Genomic DNA, 22,187 nt, shown 5'->3' with positions numbered 1-22,187 from the left:
GCTATATTTAAAGTTTACTTGTTTAGGAACATCACATGTTTGTGTATATATATTATATTCCATAAGGCTGCAGATTAACTTTTGCTTTAAATAATGGAATATGTGTTTAAAGCTTTGTGTATAGTTTTAAGATTTTTTCCCCCTCTTTCTCTAAGTTAATAAGTGTAGGGAGTGAAAGGTGAGGAAGCAGCTGTTTGGTTTAGTGACTTTGCAGTCATGCAAAGGCACAGAAGGGAAACCAAACAGATTTCCTTAACCTTTCAGTCCCTAGACAAACTTTTTAGCTCTTTACTTTTTCTTTTGTTTCTAATGTAGGCAGATTTTTTTTTTTTAAGTTTACTGTTTTAAATGAACACAGGTCAAGGTTCACAGGGGATCAAGAAATATTATTCTTGTATAATCTGTTTACTTTGACCTAAAATACCAGCTTTTAAATACTAACCCTGGCATAAAATACTGCTGTAAATGGCAGCTCATTGAATCCAATTTTAAGTGTGGTTATTTTTGTTTTATTTTTATCTGAGCTTCCATTGAACAGTGGTATTTTAACTTTTTTTCATCAAGGGATATTTTCAATATTTCTAAGATTAATTCACCTGGGTTTTTGTGTTGCTCTCAAGGCTAGAGCTAATGGTCTGCAGTCCTGCGTGATTATCATACGTATTCTCCGGGACCTCTGTCAGCGAGTTCCAACGTGGTCTGATTTTCCGAGCTGGGTGAGTAGTATGTAACTTTATGGTGTGAAAAATAAATATTGAGGAAATACTTCTGCAGTTTTTTATAATCTCCTCTTACATTTAATTGTCAACTTTTTTTCATTTCCTAAATGTAGTTTCTTTCCTCTTCTAGTGAGAAATCCTGGGGGTCATAGAGTGAAAATTTTTCTATGATTTTACTATTTAAAGAATTGCACTTGATGTTTCTTTTTGTATTGTCCTTTTTTTTTTTTTTTTTTTCTCTTCTTATGTTTTTTTTTTAAGATAACAACAATTGTTAGTTGGCTTTTACTTACATCAAGGTACAAAGACTAAAAATAAGCTATTAATCTCCTTATGCAGGGTTCTGTTGACAGGTTTTTCTTTTTAAATAATATGTAGGGGCACCTGGGTGGCTCAGTCAGTTAAACGTCTGATTTGGGCTCATGTTGTGATCTCAGGATCCTGGGAAGGAGTCCTGCATTGAGCTCCCAGCTGAGCAAGGAGTGTGCTTGTCCCTCTGCCCCTCCCCCAGCTTGTGCATGTGCATGTGCGTGCTCTCTCTCAAATAAATAAAATCTTTTTTTTTTAAATGTGTAAAAGTTTAAAAATTTAAGAATTCAGAAATAGAGGGGCACCTGGGTGGCTCATTTGGTTAAGTGACTGCCTTCGGCTCAGGTCATAACCCTGGAGTCCCAGGATTGAGTCCCGCATCGGGCTCCCTGCTCAGCAGGGAGTCTACTTCTCCCTCTGACCCTCCCCCCTCTCATGTGCTCTCTCTCTCTCTCTCTCTCTCATATAAATAATAAAATCTTTAAAAAAAAAAACAGAAATAGAGATTGTGAAATAAAATGTGAAGAAGAAAAAGAAATGTGTGAAGTTAGGAAATTCAAATAATGCAGAAAGGCACCAAAAAGTGAAAGTCTTCTCATTATTTAATGGCAAATTATCTTTAACAATTTGTTGTGATTACTTCCAGGAAAAAAGCACATGTATATACATCATATATATTCTTATTTTTATATATGTACTAGTATCCCTTTATGTTTGAGCCCTTTTGGTTCCTGAATAGCAAGAATTCAGATAGAGGAGGGGTTTATTCAAAAATATAATTGAACCTATTGATTTCAGAGTTAGTGAGAAGTGAATAGCCAGGTTACTTTAGTTCTTTAATTTTTTCTAAACACAGGGGTGTTCGTGCTATTTACATTATTTGCATTTTCTTAACAAAATACATCTTGGTGGCGCCTGGGTGGCTCAGATGATTGGGCGTCTGCCTTCGGCTTGGGTCATGATCCCAGGGTCCTGGGATCGAGCCCGGCATCGGGCTTCCTGCTCGGCAGGAGGCCTGCTTCTCCCTCTCCCACTCCCCCTGCTTGTGTTCCTGCTCTCACTGTTTGTCTCTCTGTTGAATAAATAAATAAAACCTTTAAAAAAAAAATACATCTTAGAGCTCTTTGAGAAGGGCATAGTCAAATCCACCTTATTCTTTGCATTAACTACGTGGTATGCCCTTTGTGTGGACATGCCATACTTTATTTAACTAGTATCCATTTGATGGACATTTTGGTTTTTTGCAGTGTTTTGCCATTAAGTCTTCATTATACTATTGTCAAGCTTTTGTATTATAATTCATGTAATAAATTGCTAGGGCCAGAATTCCAAGGTCAAAGAACATGTGCCAAGTATTTATCAGAAAGTTGGATCTTTGAAAACATCCAAAAACTGTTGGATTGATCAGTTCTTTTTTTTTTAAGATTTTATTTATTTAACAGAGAGCAACAGCGAGAGAGGGAACACAAGCAGGGGGAGTGAGAGAGGGAGAAGCAGGCTTCCCGCTGAACAGGGAGCCCAACACGGGGCTCGATCCCAGGACCCTGGGATCATGACCTGAGCCAAAGGCAGATGCTTAACAGCTGAGCCACCCAGGCGCCCCAGATTGATCATTTCTTTCACACCCTCACTAACTCTGGGATATCATCACATATATAATAAATATAAAATGGTGTCCCGTTTCTTACTTACATTTCTTTATTTGAGTGATTGCTGGCATTTAGAATGATTTTTCTCTTAACCAGCAGTTCCTTTGTTACTCAACATTTTCTTAATTATATTAAATCTTTTTATTATAAGAAATTAGTGCTTATCTGTAACAAAATTGATGTTTTCCAGCTTTTATCTGCTTTTTTTTTTTTAAGATTTTATTTATTTATTTAACTGACAGAGAGGGTACACAAGCAGGGGGTTTGGAGAGGGAGAAGCAGGCTTCCCGCCGAGCAGGGAGCCCGATACGGGGCTTGATCCCGGACCCTGGGATCATGACCTGAACCAAAGGCAGTCGCTTAACCAACTGAGCCACCCAGGCGCCCCTCCAGCTTTTCATCTGCTTTTTAGCTATATTATCATTTTTACTATATCAGATTTTTGTAAATTTTAATCCATTAATCTTTGATGACTTCTGTGTTTTGTATTCTACTCATAAAAATTCTCTTGTATTTTAGATTATAAATTAGTTCACACATGCTTTCTTCTGAAGCTTTTTTTCCCCATCAAATTTCTTTTTCTGCAAGTGCATATATATCTATATTTAATACATAACAGGGGCGCCTGGGTGGCTCAGTTGTTAAGCGTCTGCCTTCGGCTCAGGTCGTGATCCCAGGGTCCTGGGATCGAGCCCCGCATCAGGCTCCCTGCTCCGCGGGAAGCCTGCTTCTCCCTCTGCCACTCCCCCTGCTTGTGTTCCCTCTCTCGCTGTGTCTCTCTCTTCAAATAAATAAATAAAATCTTTAAAAAAAAAAAATACATAACAAAAGCTTTGAGAAGAATGTATTCCAACTTATAATGGGGATTGTCAAAAAATATATATATGTAATAGGTTGTCTCTGAGGAATAGGAGAAAGGGATGATTATGATAGAGATCTGTAATGTTTAGTTTTTACCAGGACAAAATATATATACATTATTTGTATAATTAAAAATAATTTTAAATTTAAAAAAAATTTTTAAATCATAAATGGATTTAGCTAAATGTTTTTTCAAACCAATTGCCAATTATTCTAGTACCATTGAATAATCTATTTAACAATGATATCTGTTCTCCCAACCTCCAGTTTGAAATACCACCATTATCATAAACCTGTGGTTCTCAACCAGGGGCAGTTTTGTCCCTCAGGAGACATTTGGCAATGTCTGGAGACATTTTTGGTTATCAGAACTGGTTATCAATAGCACTGAGGGGGCACCTGGATGGCTCAGTCGTTAAGCATCTGCCTTCGGCTCAGGTCATGATCCCAGGGTCCTGGGATCGAGCCCCGCATCAGGCTCCCTGCTCAGCGGGAAGCCTGCTTCTCCCTCTCCCACTCCCCCTGCTTGTGTTCCCTCTCTTGCTGTGTCTCTTTCTGTCAAATAAATAAATAAAATCTTTAAAGAAAAAAAAGTAGCACTGAGGTCGAAAAACCCTGTCCTAGACCAAAGTTCCTTTTTTGTGGGTCCATCTCGGCAGTTGTCTTTGATTCCTCAGTCTGTTTTCTTCTGTAGTACTAAACTCTTAACGATTGAAGCTTCAGAATTTTAAAATTCTGATTGTCCTCATCATCACATTCTTGCCTCCTTGTTCTTTGCCCCTTTTAAACACCATCTTGCACAGAAGAATTTTTTTGGCTTTTCTTTTTTTTTTTTTTTTAAAGATTTTATTTATTTATCTGACAGAGACACAGCGAGAGAGGGAACACAAGCAGGGGGAGTGGGAGAGGGAGAAGCAGGCTTCCCGCTGAGCAGGGAGCCCGATGGCGGGGCTCGAATCCAGGACGCTGGGATCATGACCTGAGCCGAAGGCAGACGCTTAACGACTGAGCCACCCAGGCGCCCCTTTTTTGGCTTTTCTTATGTTTGTTTTTCCAAATGAACTTGACTACAACTTTGTTCAGTTTCTCCAAAGTTCTTGTGATGTTTTTTTAAGTAGTACTGCATTGAATTAATAGATTCATTTGGAGAATTATCATCACTTTTATACTGACTCTTCTTAGCCAAGAGTATGTGATGTCCTGTTTACTGAAGTTAATTTTATGTACCTGCTTAGATTTGAATATGTTCTGTGCATGTTAAGTTTTGGTTTTGGTTGTTTGTACCTGGGTATTTTATCTTTTAGGGGCTTTTTTCCCCCCTTCACATCTATTTTCTGGTTCTTGTTTGTGTATATAGAAGCTGTTAACTTTGGATATTAATTTTGCAACCCCTACCACCTGACTGCATTCCTTTATTTGTAATAATTTTTTTCATATGATTCTCTTGGGTTTTCTAATCTTAGAATCATACCTATAAATGATATTTTGCCTTCTTTTTTCTAATTTAACTGATACTTCTAGAATAAATAGGAAATAAAAAATAATATACTTTACATGCATTCTATGTTCCTAATTGTATTGGAAATACTTCTAGGCAAAAAAAAAAAAAATGCTTCTAGGGTGTACAGTGTACTAAGCATGATGGTTAGCCTGTTATTTGAGATACTTCTTTGTCAGGTTAGAATTATCATTCTTTTCCTAGTTTGCTAAGTAATTTTGAATCAGGAATAGAGGGGCACCTGGCTGGCTCAGTAGGTAGAGCATATGACTCTTGATCTCAGGGTTGTGAGTTCAAGCCTTAAATTGGGTGTGGAGCTTACATTTAAAAAAAATTTTTTAAGGTTAAAAAAAATGAATCAGGAATGGAAATTGAACTTTATCAGATAGTCTTTCAAGGTTTATTGTCCTGAATGTATAGTTTTTTCCTTTCAACCTGTTCAATATTGTTCATTATACAAATAGATTTCCTCATACTGAGCTATCTTTGCATTGCATGAGTGATTCTCATATATAAGAATAATATTAATGAACTATAGTCTGTTTGCTGATAGTCTATTTAGGAATTTTCTTGGTGACATAAAAGAAAGTTTTATAGTTTTATTTTTGTTCTCTTTCAGATTCAGAATCAATAATGCGCTAGCTCTCTAAAAACAGTTTGAAGGCTTTTGTTCTTTATTTAAATTCTGAAACGCTTTTGGGTAGGATCAAACTACTACTGTCATTTGATGACATTATTTCCCAATCTCTCTTAATAAAGGGGGTAGCATTTTCTCAGTTTTTCCTGTTGTGATTAATTAGTCTAATTTTTCTCTCTCCTGCTTTAATTTTGGTAACTTCTATTATCCTAGAAAAATTGACCAATTCAGCTAGATATTCACATTTTTATAGGATAGAATTTTGCTCTTGGGGTCTTGGGAGTTTTTTGTTTTTGTTTTTTTGTTTGGGGTTCTTTGTTGTTTTTCTTTTTAGGTTTTTGGGCGGGGTGGGGTGTTAAGATTTATTTATTTATTTTAGAAAGCGCGTGCACATGAGCCAGGGGAGGGGCAGAGAGAGGGAGAATCTGAATCTGAAGCAAACTCCTGCCACCCCACCCCAATGCGGGGCTTGATCCCACGACCCTGAGATGACCTGAGCCGAAACCAAGAGCCAGCGGCTTAACCAACTGAGCGGCCCAGGTTGCCCCCTCAGGGTTTTTTAAGTACTTGCAGAATCTTTATTATTATTTTGTTTGTTTTTAATTTTTAGTTTGATTGATTAGACTAGCCAGCAGTAGTAGTTGCTGTATAGGAGCAAAATGACAAATGGGTGTTTCATTATTTGTATGTGGTCAGAATACACTAAATTCTTAATATATTTTAATATAAAAATGTGTTAAGCATTATCTAACTTCAAATTTTTTAATGTATAAAAATATAGGCACTATATATCATTTCTACTTTCTCCTTCCTTCAGCTTCAAAAAACAATCAAAACACACCAGAATGTTAGTATTTTGACATTTAAAAATGCTCCTAGTATTAGTCTTCTTTAGGCAGTGGCTTACTTTTTCATATTATTTTTTCCTTTCCCCAAAAAATCAGCTCCTTGGATTTATCTGCCAGATCTACCATTTTCCTCTTTAATCCTAATTTCATCTCTAATTTTCTGTTTTCCTTGAGTTTATTTTATTGTTCTCTAACCAACTTCTTGAGTTGGATACTTGTTTCATTCACTCTTTATTTCCAGTATAGTTATTAACATGCAGTATAATATTAGTTTCAGGTGTACAATATAGTGATTTAACACTTCCGTACATCCCCCAGTGCTCATCAAGACAAGGGTACACTCTTGGTTTGTTTTTTGTTTTTTGTAGGATTTATTTATTTATTTTGGAGTTGAGAGTGCACGCGCACGGGGGGAGGGATGGTGGGACAGAGGGAATCAGAAGCAGACTCCTTGCTGAGCACAGAGCTCAGTGCAGGGCTCTATCCCATGAGCCTGACATCATGACCTGAGCTAAAATCCTGAATCAGACACTTAACTGACTGAGCCACCCAGGTGCCCCCTTGAGGGAATTTTTAGATTCTGTGTGATTGAAAACGGGTTGCATTTGTTTCTGTAAATAATTTCTAGTTTTTATAGCATTATAATCTGATAAATGTATTCTATTTATAATTTTTGGAATTTAAAGTTTCTCTGTAGTTTAATATGTACAGTTTTTATGATCTATGGGCACTTTGTTTTTTCCTATGGTCACCTTTAAAGAGGTGTTCTCACATACACCTCTTAGTTCAGCTTTATCATCTTGTTCATATCTTCTGTATTTTTTCCTTACATATTTTTTGTCTACTTCATCCATCCATGGATTGATGAAAGTAAATTAAAATCTGCTATTTCTATTATGTTTCCATTTCTGTTCTATTTCCTATAGTTTGTGCTTTATTGTTTCGTTGCAGTGATAATTTTGGACATAAACACTTAATACAGTTACGTCATCATTGTGAATTTGGACCTTTGCCATTATAAAGGGTCCCTTGTTTAACAATTTCTGTCATGAGTTAATAAGCCTTGTCCATTGATTAATATTGAAACTCTAGCTTTCTTGTCATGAGCATTTGCCTGGTATGAGTGTATTTATGTTTCCTTTGTTTTCTTCTGTGCTTTATCATAATTCTTATTCTTTCCTTGTTCTTTTTGTGTGTGAATGTTTTTTCCTTGTGACAATTAGTTGTTGCCCTTCTGGTTTTATATGATGTTCTCATTCATCTATTAACAGTTTTATATAGTCTCTGTCAACTCTCACCCATAAAAGCTGAGAAAATTTTCACTTATATTTCCTCCCCTTCCCCAATCCTTCTTTGGGTTTCTTGTTATGTAATTCTTTCATTGGTTCCTTTTTTTTTTTTAAATATATTTAAACCTGTTTCTTATCTTAATATTTGCTGATTCCACTTAGAAAACAGCCATTTACACACTTAATGCTTTTTAAACCTTAAAAGTGTTAAAAATAACTATTTACCTTCTTTCTGTATTCATATTCTCTGTTTAATATTCTATATTTAAATGGTTCAGTGCAAACCACTAGGTCTTATACTGGGGCTTTTCCTTTTCATTTCCTTTGTATTTTATCATCAGATAATTTTTATCAAAAGATGTTTTGAAATTGTCATGTTTGAGAAGCGCTGCCAATTGCCATTACTTTAATGAGAAGTACATTGTTAGGTCACAGTTTTTCCCCCTCTCCATTTTTAGTTTCACTTCACTATCTTCCAGCATTGTGTATTGGTAAGTCTAAGTTCTGCCTAGTTTTTTGGCCCTGACTTTTTTTTATAGGCCATTGAAAGAATTCTTTATCTTTGCGTATCATTAACTTTAACCAAATATGTCTTGGAATCTGTTGTTTAATATCAGCATTTTATTGAAATTGTTGTCCTTTTGTCCTGCAGATTTGATTTTTCTTTCAGTTAGGGGAGAAAACAATCTTCCGTTATGTCTGATTAATAGGATTCTGTATTTTAGGGACACCATTATCCTTATGTTGGATTGCTTTTGTCCTGCATATCTTCTATCTTCGTAACTGTTTTATTTTTTTTTTTAAGATTTATTTGAGAGAGAGAGAGTGTGCGCATGGGGAGGGGGCAGAGGGAAAGAGAGTCTTAAGCAGTCTCCTCCCTGAGTTTGGAGCCCAACATGGGGCTTTATCTCACAACCCTGATATGACGACCTAAGCAAAAACCAAGAGTTGGCCGCTTAACGGATTGTGCCACCATGGCGCCCCTGTAATTGTTTTAAATCTTGTCTCCTTTCCTCTTGTGTCTCCTGTGATTATCTCTTTGGTAGTAACTTCGTTTTCAGCTATGTCCTAGTCTTCTTTGCTATTTATAATTTATTTATTCTCTAATAATGTTTTTATATTTCAATGTGCTTTGTTAGCTCTGTAATCTTTTCATCTCAACTTTGAGTTTTTAATTTATTGGTTTTTTGCTCATCAAGTTCTCTTATAACTCAGAATATTAGCAGATTGATTATATCTTTATTAGCTTAAACTAAGATCCTTCCAGAACATGTTTTTTAATTTATTTTTTAAATAGACATTATTTTTTTTAGAGGAGTTTTTGGATCTTCTACTCTCACACATGCACACCCTCTCCATCAACATTCCTCCCTAGAAAGGTACATTTGTTACAAGCAGTGAACATAGATCACTCATCATTATCACTCAAAGTCTGTAGAGAATTGATTTTTCATCTCTATTTTTCATGGTATGTTCCACCCAAATAGATATCATGCCTGGTTTCTTTTTGTTTTTTCATCTCATTAGTTGTCAGTTCCATTACAAAATCATCTTTTTGTGCTCTGACATTCAAACAAGAATTGTCTTTGAACCTATCCATGCTTTTTTATTTTTTTATTTTTTAAGATTTTATTTGTTTATTTGACAGAGAGAGACACAGCGAGAGAGGGAACACAAACAGGGGGAGTGGGAGAGGGAGAAGCAGGCTTCCTGCTGAGCAGGGAGCCTGGGCTCAGTCCCAGGACCCAGGGATCATGACCTGAGCCGAAGGCAGATGCTTAACGACTGAGCCACCCAGGTGCCCCATCCATGCTTTTTTAAAATAGCTCTCCTTTTTCTTCCCCTGTGAGCTCTGCTTTGAGGATTAAACAAAAGATGTATGGATTTGCTGCATCCAGCCTTGTTGCAGACATAAGCAGTGCTCTCTATTATGTATCGATTGAATGTGCTATGCTACTCTGTGAGGTAGATCCCATTGGCACACCTTCACGCTTTGGTTTTCAAACCCAGGGTGGGCACCTAGAGCCTTTGCCTATGCAGAATCTGCTCTCTCTCTTTTTTTTTTTTTTCCCTATTCACCATCCCCTTTTAGGAACAACTTCCATTTCCCTGAGCCAACAGTGTTTGGAATATGGGAAGCCACTTTGGGACACTTCTGTTGAGAATGCACAGTCATCCTTGGTAATACATTTTCCCTACCACTTCCTTCTTCGGCAGATCTTATCTTTTTTACTTTTCTTTTACCTACATATTAGCCAAATGTCTGTTTAGACATAATTAGATGTGGATAACTAGGATTCTTTTGTTCTTCTCTTCTTCCCTTCTGCAAGAGTCTTCAGGATAGTGAATTCTATTCTTTTCCTTTCTCTGGAGGGGAATGGTAGAAGGGGTATTTACATTTAGGAAAATTTCTTTTTCTGCCGCTGCCTTCAGTATGACTTGTTCTATCTATCTCTCTTAGTTGGGAAGTAATTGATGAAATTTTTTGGATTTTTTTCACTCAACTGCCAGCCCTACCCCCATCTTCCCTCTAGAGAACCAAGTTAGGAGCTCCATGGAGAAAGTTGCCTAAGGCACTCAATTCCTTGGAAAGATTCTTTCACTGACCTTTTCCTCTGTTTTTGGTTGAAACTGTTAAATTTTTGCTTGGGTGTGTTGTAACTGTTTATTAATTATGTGTTGGGGCAAGAAATCGTGAAATTAAGCTTTATACTATCACCTTTCGCAGAGATAACATTTGTGTTTTAAAGATTTAATTTACTTATTTATTTATTCATTTATTTATTTGTGTGAGAGAGAGAATGAGCGGCGGGGGGGGGGGGGGGGGGGGGCGGAGAGGGAGAAGCAGACTCCCCACTGAGCAGGAAGCCTGATGCAGGGCACGATCCTGGGACTCCAGGATCATGACCTGAGCCAAAGGTAGATGCATAACAGACTGAGCCACCCAGCAGCCCCAAGAGTAAAGTTTCTTGATTTTCATAAAAGAAATGTGAAATTCTTACGAACTTTATTATTTTCAGTTTTATTTAGCATTCAGATTATTTACTTTGAGTAAATAAGTAATGGTGCCTACTCTTAGGCTTTCCTTCACCACTGCAGTGAGTACTGAAAATGGTACTCTGCCCTCAAATTAGTTCTTTTGTCTTGAACCCATGGTAATGAAGTAAAGAAAATACAGGTAGAATTCTTGTCAAATTGGTCTAACATCAGAATTGCTACATAGTATCTAAACCTCCTTTGGAATGGTATACCTGCTATAATTTACAAAGGGTATATACTTAATTTTTTGATGTTCATTATATGTTTCATTTCTGAACAGTATAGAGTAAGGAATATTTTACAAAAAAGAATGATCTGTAACAACATGGACGAACCTCCAAAACATTACATTAAGAAAGCCAAACACAAAGGTCACATTATATGATTGCATTTGTGTGAAATATCCATAATAAATTCATACAGACAGAATGCAAATTGGTGGGTTGCCAGAGACTTGAGGAAAAGAGGGAATGGAAGAAACTTCTTAATGGGTTAAGGGGTTTTATTCTGGAATTATGGCAATGTTTTGAATTAGATAAGAAGTGGTCGTTGTACAACATAGTGAATGTACTAAATGCCACTGAATTATTCACTTTAAAGTACTTAATTTTATATTACGTGAATTTTACCTTGCTGTTTAAAAAAAGAATGATCTGTCAAATGTAAACGGACAGTTCTCAAAGAGGCTGAGAGAACTACCATAATTCTACTTTGTGCACAAATAGCTGTTGAAATATGTGATTCAGTATTTCTTCCTACATATTTCTTTTTTTTGTTTTTGTTTTTAAGAATATAAGTAATTTAGATTTTAATGATGGTAGCTTGTAGTAACAGAGTTCCTGTCACCTTTTTTTTTTTTTGGGGGGGGGGGTGGATAGTAATCTCTTTACCCAACATGGGGCTCGAACTCGAGACTCTGAGATCAAGAGTCTCATGCTCTACTGACTGAGCCAGCCAGGTGCCCCCTGTCTGTCACTTTTAGAACCAGTGAAGTTTTTAAATGATAGGACACTGACATTCAGGGCAAAGAACTAACCATTGTCTTAGCTTGCAAAAGAATCCACAAATTATACTTGAAGTGTATCCTCTCATTCACTTTAGCTTAAAAATAACATATGTGCAACACTTAGTTACCCCCAACAAAAAACATCTACTTAAAAGTTCACGCACTGGGGCGCCTGGGTGGCTCAGTCGTTAAGCGTCTGCCTTCGGCTCGGGTCATGGGCCCAGGGTCCTGGGATCGAGCCCTGCATCGGTCTCCCTGCTCCATGGGAAGCCTGCTTCTCCCTCTCCCACTCTGCCTGCTTGTGTTCCCTCTCTTGCTGTCTCTCTCTGTCAAATAAATAAATAAAATCTTTAAAAAAAAAAAAAAAAAAGTTCATGCACTTCTGAATCACCAAAAACTGTAAAAATCTTTTTCCCACAAGACGTGACAGTTTTTACCAAGAATTTTTGAGTATGAAATAAGGTGCTATGCATAAATATAATATAAAAATAGAACATCCTACACATGGACTTAGGAATGGAAGTCTGTCATACATGTATCAATATTAACCTATATCAGCTGGAATGTAGAAATGGTTTTTGTGTGTACAGTTGCTTATTGTAATGATATTCATAAAACCCTATTTTATTAATATAAATATCTTCATCTGTAAAATAGGAATAATAGTCATATCTGTCCTCAAAAGGTGATTGTGATGATTTAAATTGGTTAATGCTTAGTATATAATAAGCGCTCAGTATTAGCTATAATGAAGGGGATAATTACTATTATTTTTTATTATTTAACCAAACTTTCTAGTGTTAGATATCTTCTGTGCTTTAATTTTTTTAAGATTTTATTTATTTGTTTATTCATTTGTTTATTTATTTATTTATTCTTTGGAGAGAGAGGGCGTGCGAGTGAGCCAGGAGTGGGGGGGGAGGGGCAGAGGGAGAAGGAGAAGCAGACTCCCTGTTGAGCCAGGAGCCTGATGCAGGGCTCAGTCGCAGGACCCTGGGATCATGACCCTAGCCAAAGGCAGATGCTTAACTGACTGAGCCACGCAGGTGCCTCTTTTTGTGCTTTCATTAAGTATAATAACCCTATTGTAAATTTTTGAATTTGTCAGTTGTATGATAAAAAAGGTTTTACCTGTTTATACTGCCACCAAATGAAAGTATTTGTGTTACCACAGTCTCTTAAGGTGTATTTTTAGTCAGTGGGGCGCCTGGCTGGCTCAGTCAGTGGAGCACGCGACTCTTGATCTCATGTAGTGAGTTTGAGCCCCACGTTGGGTATAGAGATTACTTAAAAATAAAATCTTTTTTTTTTTTTTTTAAGATTTTATTTATTTATTTATTTATTTGACAGAGAGAGACAGAGCAGGAACACAAGCAGGGGGAGTGGGTGAGGGAGAAGCAGGCTTCCTGCCGAGCAGGGAGCCCGATGCGGGGCTTGATCCCATCATGACCCGAGCCAAAGAGAAGGCACCTAACAACTGAGCCACCCAGGCGCCCCTAAAAATAAAATCTTAAGGAAAAAAAAAAAAAAGAACTAATATGCAAGGTAACTAGTTATCAGTCTGGATCACCCATTGATAAGGGATATTTCTTGAAATACAGTTGTGGTTTTTTAAAAAATAAAAATAGATTTTAAATCAGACCTGGGTTCAAATCCCAGCCTAATTTTTACGTTTTAGCTGTATAACCTTGGACAACCTGTTTAAGTTGTTGCCCCCACCCCCCCATCCTTTAAAATTAGGGTATAATAGCATCCAGTTATGAGAATTAAATGAAATCATGCATTTAAAGTGCTTAGCATGTAGCTTGCCACATAGTAAGCATTTTTACTACTACTAGAGGTGAGAAGGAAAAACAGGCTTCATGAATGGTGGGGTAAGGAGGGCACAAATAATTTTTTTTTATTTATTTTTTTAACAAATACACCAAAGAATCATGCAATCCTGCCAGCACTGAATGAAATCCTGGGCCACAAGTCTGCACACCCTTTTGCAGCTGGTCCTGTGATAGCAGAACCTTTCATTTTGCCTTTATTGTTTATTATGACCCTTGCATAATTTTCAAAATAGAGATACACACCTTCTTTTCTCCTGTATGACGTACATTAATGAATTACCACTGCCCCAAGTACCTTCTTTCTGAGCTCTGGTTTGTCTTTCTTCACTGTAGCCATCACCGTTTCACCTACAGCAGCGGCAGGAAGTCTGTTCAGTCATCCCTTGGTCCCCTTCATAGGGGATACACAGATTTTTGGTTCCCATGTTACCAGCACAGTTGATCGTGGCTCCTACCAGAAGACCCAGGGAAATCTGGAATTTCACACCAGGGGACCCATGAGTGGTTTTTTAAGCAAATACTGCAATCCTAGATTTCAAATAATATGGAGAGCTTTTCTCTAAATAACTTAAGCTACCAAGATCCTTTATAACAGCCTAAATATTGTTTGTCTGATTCGATTGTGTTCATCTTTGATGTTGTTCTTTTACTTTGCATACATTTCAGAGCTTATAAACCACGTGCATTCTACTTTCGTTGCTATCCTAACTTACAGACATCTGCTTGGCAAACAGCTATGTTCTGTAGAAAATCAGTATTTTTAAATTGCTCACTTCATAGCAAATGATCTCAGAAGGCAGATAGTGGACTTAGTTTTATTGTGTGTTGATACACTGACTTTTGGTTTTCCATAAATTTCTTTCTTTCTTGGTTTTTAGTTTCTACCTTTATATGCAAGTATAAATCATAAATTCTCATTTTTTAGAGCACGTGGGTGGCTCAGGGCGGAGCCTGCTTCTCCCTCTCCTGTTGCTGCTCCCCCTGCTTGTACTCTCTTGCTCTGTCAAATAAAATCTTTTAAAAAAATAAATTAATTAATAAGTTCTCATTTCTTAAGATCAATTAGTAAGCAGATTTTGTTAAAGCTTTGAATTACTTGGAACACATCCTATATCTTGACATACCAAGATTATAGCTGATTATTTAATACTTAATTTTCTCTTAGCATTCTCTAAAAGTACTTAGTAAAAGTTTGAGTTACAATTGACCCTTGAACAATGGAGGGGTTAGAGACACCAATCCCCACACAGTTCAGAATTCATGTATAACTTTTGACCCCCCCCCAAAATTTTAACTACTAATAGCCTGCTCTTTACTGGAAGCATTACCAATAACACAGTCAGTTAATACACTTTGTATGTTACATGTATTAAATCCTGTATTCATTTTTTTTTTTTCCCTAAGAGTGGGGAGGGTCGGGCAGAGGGAGAGAGAATCTTAAGCAGGCTCCACACCTAGTGCAGAGCCCAACATGGGGCTCGATTTCACAACCCTGAGATCATGACCTGAACCGAAATCAAGTTGGATGCTTAACTAACTGAGCCACCCAGGCACCCCTATATCCTGTATTCCTATAGTTTTATCTTTTTCTTAAATTCTTTTGACATTTCAAGGCTATGTGGTTCATCTGTCTTTTCAAATTGTCACAGATGTCCAAAAAATTTTCTGATATATTTATTGAAAAAAATCCACATGTAAGTAGACCCATACAGATCAAACCCATGTTATTCAAGGGTCAACTATATTTGTGAAAGTTGCATATTTTAGGACTCAGCTTTGTATTTTAAGCATAGCATCAATAATTTTGATAAATATTACCCTTAATTTCTCTTATGAGCAGTATTATTTTCAAAAGTATTTTGTTTCCTAAGCATATTGTTTCCTATATGTTGGCCATTACACTAGGCACAGGAGCTCAAAATAAATGACATTGATCTTATCCGTAAGGATTTCACAGTCTATTAGACATCTTAAAATAATACTTTGTCTAAAAAGAGAGAGATTCATTATACATTCATTGAATTATCTGAGTAACTGAAGCTGATTCCTTAAAATACTAAAAATTTTTAAATGAAAATCCTTTTTTAAATAAATAAAAGTCTTGAGCATCTCCCTGCATTCTTCTACTGAATAAACTGAATTATCTTAATTTTTTTCATTGTGATTTACATTTTTTTCATTTTTGTTTTCAATCTCATGCTGCTCAGCTATCATTTTTGTAGCTGTTAATATATACTGTCTCTTTAAATTTCCATCTCTTATAATTTATTCCTAATTTGTTTGGAAATGCAGTCTCCACATGTCCAAACTTTTCAGAGTTATTCCTATTTAAAAGATCTGCGAGATGACCTTGGGGTGAATAGGTGGATATGGTTTTTACCTCAGATTACATCCATAAGCTTCTTAGGCACACAACTAAAAGTGGGTTCTCACTAAGGTATTTTCAGCTTCATTATCTTTTAAGGACTTTATTGTAGTTCCAATCTATTCAGTTTCTTTGAATGTTATATTTAAAATTTCAGTAAAGGCTATGACTTGGGTGAACCTTAAACATTATGCTGAGTGAAGGAAGCCAAATGCAAAAAGCCACGTTTTATATAGTTCCATTTGTAAGAAATGTCCAGAATAGGCAAATCTGTAGAGATAGTGGTTTAGTAGTTGCCAGGGGTTGGAGGAAAGGGAGGATGGGAAATGATTGCTAGGGGTGTGGAGTTTTCTTTGGGGGTGGTGAAAATACTCTGGAATTAGATAGTGATTATGGTTGAACAACTTTGTAAGTATACTAAAAACCACTGAATTGTACACTTTAAAAGAATGGTTCTGGGACGCCTGGGTGGCTCAGTCGTTAAGTGTCTGCCTTCGGCTCAGGTCATGATCCCAGGGTCCTGGGATCGAGCCCCACATCGGGTTCCCTGCTCCGCGGGAAGCCTGCTTCTCTCTCTCCCACTCCCCCTGCTTGTGTTCCCTCTCTCGCTGTGTCTCTCTGTCAAATAAATAAATAAAATCTTTAAAAAAAAAAAAAAATGGTTCTTATGTGAATTATATCTCAAGTTTTAAAGTCTAAATGAAAGCAAATTTTTCTAATAAGAGACTGTTCAGAACACTTCCTGTATGTCTGCTTTCTAAGTGTATACTTTTACTTTTGTCTTTTATTGATTGGTTTAGATTTTGAGTCTCTCAAATGTACTTTGCAGTGAAAGCATAATTTATATTTTCCTTAGGGGTAATAGAAGTTCATTTGTGCATTAAGTGGAAAATTTAGATAATATACGTTGTTTGTAAAGAAAGAACAAGTCTTCTTTACTTGGGATATTGACCTGCTCTAACTGTAGGGGGGGTTTTTTTGTTGTTTTTTTGTTTTGTTTTGTTACAGATTTTATCTATTCACTTGAGAGAGAGAGAGAGAACACAGAGGGAGAGTGAAAGGGATAAGCAGACTCCCTGCTGAGCAGAGAGCCCGATGCGATGTGGGGCTTAGTCCTAGGACCCTGAGATCATGCCCTGAGCCAAAGGCAGATGCTTAATCTACTGAGCCATCCAGGCACCTCTAACTGTAGGTTTAAAGAACAAACATGTGAGCCCTAAATATGTAAAGAATTTTAAGGACTGAAGTGCCTGGGTGGCTCAGTTAGTTGGGTGTCTGCCTTTGGCTCGGGTCATGATCCCTGGTTCCTGGGATCAAGCCCCAAGTTGGGCTCCCTGCTCAGCAGGGAGTCTGCTTCTCCCTCTTCCCACTCGTGCATGCTCTCTCTCAAATAAATAAATAAAATATTTGGGGTAAAAAAAGAATTTTAAGGACTGTCATTTTAATAGGAAAGACCAGCAATAATTAAAACTAAAAACCAAAAACCCTACTAATCTATTTTACATTTTTCTTCATTAAACATAAATTACAATATCTTTTTAAAATGTAAGTTATATATTGCCTCATGAGTTTTGTTTTCATTACTTGTTTTATTTCATTTTGATTGTTTTTATATGTGATTCATACTCTGATTTTGTGATCTGCTCTGTGTAACATTTTTGGTCTTTAAAAATTTTTAATGACCACTTCATGAGTAATTTGTCATTCTGGTGTTTGAAAATGAGTGATTCCTTTGGTCTCTAAGCTGTTAAACACTTTTTTTTATGTTTTTACTTTTAGGCTATGGAGTTACTAGTAGAGAAAGCAATCAGTAGTGCTTCTAGTCCTCAGAGCCCTGGAGATGCACTGAGAAGAGTTTTTGAGTGCATTTCTTCAGGGATTATTCTTAAAGGTAGGTTTTGCTTTGTTCTTAATGTTTGTCTGTTTGATAATTAAATAAGAACTCTTTCTTTTACAAATGGATAATGCTAATGCCTTTTTCTCCATATATTGATTGCTTATAGGTAGTCCTGGACTTCTGGATCCTTGTGAGAAGGATCCATTTGATACCTTGGCAACGATGACTGACCAACAGCGTGAAGACATCACATCCAGTGCACAGGTACCAGTGTGTTCCTAATCCCAAAGCTTTGTTGTTGGGTCACTGCCCTTCAAGTTTGGTTTTTTATAGTTGTCCTTTAAAAGAAGTCACTGCATAGTATTTATTTCTGTTCTTCCTAAGTAAGTAAGCCCTTGGAGGGGATATAATTTAAACTAGATTTCACTAATATAATCTTAAATTATATTACTTTAACTATAATGTGTGTGTCTTAAGTAAGTGTATTATATAAAAATACAGCTGTATTTTCAGTGCCTTCTTAAATCTGGGTATTAAGTTACATATCATGATGTATGGGAACTGTTTATGTACTCTGGTTATAAGAAGTGATATGCTGGGGCGCCTGGGTGGCTCAGTCGTTAAGCGTCTGCCTTCGGCTCAGGTCATGATCCCAGAGTCCTGGGATCGAGCCCTGCATCGGGCTCCCTGCTCAGCGGGAAGCCTGCTTCTCCCTCTCCCGCTCCCCCTGCTTATGTTCCCTCTCTCGCTATGTCTCTTGTCAAATAAATAAAATCTTAAAAAAAAAAAAAAAAGTGATATGCTGTGTGATTTATGGTAATTATTGTTATAATTCAGTCTCTCCTGCCACTGGAAAGGCTGTCTAAAGTAGGTAATTAAAAGTGTGGGTTCAGGGCACCTGGGTGGCTCAGTCATTTAAGTGTCGGACTAGTGATTTCAGCACAGGTCATGACCTCATGGGCTGTGGGATCCAGCCCTGTGTCAGGCTCCGCACCCCGCGGGGAGTCTGCTTGAGTTTCTCTCCCTCTGTGTCCCCCCTCCCCCCGTGAGAGCTTGCGCGTGCGTTCTCCCTTTCAAATAAATAAAATCTTTTAGGGGGAAAAAAGTGGGCTTTAGAGTCAAGACTCCCTGGATTTGAATACCAGCTGTGCTATCTCATCTATAAAACAAGGATAAAAGTAGTATCCTGTTTCAAGCAGGATTATTGGGAGGATTAAATGAGTTAATGTGTTTAACTGTATTAACAGTATCTGGTATATGGAAGGATTTTAATAAATGTTAGCTATTATCATAATCAGTTAATAATTTTATTGGAAAAAGATTTATGGAAAGATAAGATATGTGAACCTAATGAATGAATGGAAAAAAAAAAAAACAGTCTAAAACTACTATAGCTCTTTTTTTATTCCAAAAATGTACTAAGGGGAGAAAAGGCAACTAGCAATGAACAGTAATAATTCACTCTAAGACATTAAGTTATTGGACTTAAGTTCTTGATTTGTTATGTCTTCTGGCAACAATAATTTGGAATTTGGAAGATGTCAAGATTAAAGTAAATTGTTATGTCATAAGTATATTAAGGGATAACTTATGTGATTACTAATTAATGTGTATTAGACATGTTTTGTTTGTATTTCTTTGGGTTTATTTTTGGGGGATGAAGATAGTTATCCTAAGTCGCTTTCTTCCTTGGTGCTTAAAGGAGGAATTATTTATAAATTCTAAGGGAAAGGAGATTTAGGGTTAGGAGCAGGGCATTCAAAAACTAATAGAATTCACATTTGAAAGGCTTTTTTTTTTTTTTAATATCACTTTGAAGAAAGTGGTCTGGCTTTAGGTGGTAGTGACAAATGTCCTTGTTAAAAGTGAAGGAGTTAATAAAAAATTTTTTTAAAAAAGTGAAGGAGTTAATAAAAAACTTTTTTAAAAAAGTGAAGGAGTTATGGGACGCCTGGATGGCTCAGCTGGTTAAGCAGCTGCCTTCGGCTCAGGTCATGATCCCAAGGTCCTGGGATCGAGTCCCACATCCAGCTCCTTGCTCAACGGGGAGCCTGCTTCTCCCTCTGCCTGCGGTTCCCCTGCTTGTGCTCTCCTTTCTCTCTCCCTCTCTGATGAATAAATAAATAAAATCTTAAAAAAAAAAAAAGTGAAGGAGTTAACTGCATTATTCCATTTATGTAATATTCATGAAATAACAGAGATGGAGAACAGTAGTGGTTCCTAGGAGTTAGGGATGGGGTAGGGATTGTTAATGGTGGCTATACAGGGAGCCTTGTGATGGTACAGTTTAATGTCTTGATTGTGATGTGGCTATGCAAGGCTACACGTACGACAAAATTGCATTAAAGCTAAAGACACACAGGAGTGCATATCTAACTGGTAAAATCTGAATAAGCTCTATGAATTGTACCCATGTTGATCTGTTTATTTCTTGGTGACCTGTAGCACCCATGTTAGTAATTTTCTTCCTTCCTTTGTCTCTATCTAGATCTATTCTTCTTTTTTTCCCCCATAATGCTTATCTTTATTTTCGTGTATTTCTGTAGTCTTATCTTTAGTGATCTTTTCAAGTTGCTTCTGCCAGATACAGCCTTGGTCATTTATTCAGATCCCTTCCCATAGATGTTAACCCTCCCTCCTCAAAGGAATTGTAAAGTAAACCTCAAGTCTTCTTCGATGTTATTTTAAAATTCCAAGATGTCTTTGAGAATTATTCCAGTATCAATCCTCAAATTTTGTTTGCTGCTAAATAATTGCTAATTATGTGACAGAATTCTCTCTTGTTAAATGTTAGAAATACATACAAGCCACATGCAGAACAAGAGGTTATAGGATGCTCACTCTAGCCTCAGATGCTCAGTTTTACTTACTGGAGTATTCCTTCATTTAGAAACTCCTAGTATTCAAATAGGCTGATGATTAGCAGCAATATCCCTGTGGTAGAAATGTATTAGTATTCATTATTGTATACCAGATATCTTTGGATATTTTCCATGAATACAGAAGAAAAAATTATTCTGTTTATCTTTTCTGAATCTCTCAATAAAGAATAAGTATTCTATTATGATAAATATTCCTAGTTCTCACTTCAGAGAGTTAACAGCCTTATAGCTTAAGTGAAGTAGAGAAGCACCCAGTACTGGTGAAAATCCGGAATTACAGACTAAATAGAATGCTATATCAAGTCCTTAACACAGATGATTTGGGGACTTTGAGGATTTCAAAAGCCAATATATGAGGCAGAGTTCTAAGGAATTGGAATCGTATCATCAAGGAAATTTCTAGAATAGTAAATTCTTACAGAGATAATTGTAACAAACAACTAGATCTCAGCTGAAGAAAATAATTAGGCATTAAAAAATAGTCTCGGGGCACCCAGGTGCCTCGGTTGCTTAAGTGTCCACTCTTGATTTCCTCTCAGGTCCTGATCTCAGGGTCGTGAGATCGAGCCCCATGTTGGGCTCCACAGTGGGCATGGAGCCTGCTTAAGATTAGCTCTCTTCCTCACCACCACCACCCCCCGCCCCCCGGCGCGCACACACGCTCTCAAAAAAAAAAAAATAGGGGCACCTGAGTGGCTCAGTCGGTTAAGCCTCTGCCTTCAGCTCAGATCATGATCCCCAGGCCCTAGGATTGAGCCCTGCATCAGGCTCCCTGTTTTTCCATCTCCACCCCCCGTGTGCTCTATTTCTCTCTCTCAAATAAGTAAAATCTTTTTTTAAAAAAAAGTCTCAACAGCAGCCACTTTAAGAGAAAGAAGCCAGACACAGAAAGCCATATGTTATATGAAATGTCCACAGTGTGTAAATCTTGTAGAGATAGAAAAGTAGATTAGTGGTTATCATGACCTAAGGGTGGAGGGGTTGAGGAATGACCAACATTGGGTCATGGGGGTTGTGGGGGTGGAGGTGTGTGAAAATGTTCCGAAATTAGAGAGTGGTTATGATGGAACAGCTTTAACTTTGTAAGTATACCAAAAAACACTGAATTGTACACTTTAAAAGGGTGACTCTTAGGATATGTTAATCTCAAAAAATAATCCTAAACATTTACATTGAAGGTTATAACCATATAGTGAAATTTGCCATATAATCAAATGACTACATCTCCTTGAATTAATTTAAGAGGTATATAGTCCCAGAAATACAAGGAATAGATTATGTCTTATGAAATCTTGTGACAGTGATGCCTAACACATTTCTGCGCATACATAACCATGTAGTGGAAATTTTGATTTTGGTTCATGAAGTAACAAGTTGAAGAAATGTGACCCTTTTTTGTAAACCTGGGGAAGT

The 22,187-nt window shown here is 36.9% G+C and overlaps 1 protein-coding gene and 1 pseudogene across 3 annotated transcripts in view; one reads left to right on the top strand and one right to left on the bottom strand.

Moving 5' to 3' along the window:
* ZFR (zinc finger RNA binding protein) overlaps positions 1 to 22,187 on the top strand; it is an 82,269-nt gene that overhangs the window by 57,928 nt on the left and 2,154 nt on the right. For all 3 annotated transcript variants that reach the window (XM_032415131.1, XM_032415130.1, XM_032415129.1), the window contains 3 exons: positions 621 to 716; positions 17,835 to 17,946; positions 18,059 to 18,156. In XM_032415131.1, the coding sequence (XP_032271022.1) occupies positions 621 to 716; positions 17,835 to 17,946; positions 18,059 to 18,156 (306 nt within the window). The remainder of the gene's footprint in view (positions 1 to 620; positions 717 to 17,834; positions 17,947 to 18,058; positions 18,157 to 22,187) is intronic.
* LOC116639214 lies at positions 13,358 to 14,199 on the bottom strand (annotated as a pseudogene).

This window comes from Phoca vitulina, unplaced genomic scaffold, assembly GCF_004348235.1.
Source record: "Phoca vitulina isolate PV1807 unplaced genomic scaffold, GSC_HSeal_1.0 scaffold17, whole genome shotgun sequence".
NCBI lineage: Eukaryota > Metazoa > Chordata > Mammalia > Carnivora > Phocidae > Phoca > Phoca vitulina.
The sequence above is the reverse complement of the archived record's forward strand: the minus strand, read 5'-3'. Positions and strand labels throughout refer to the sequence as shown.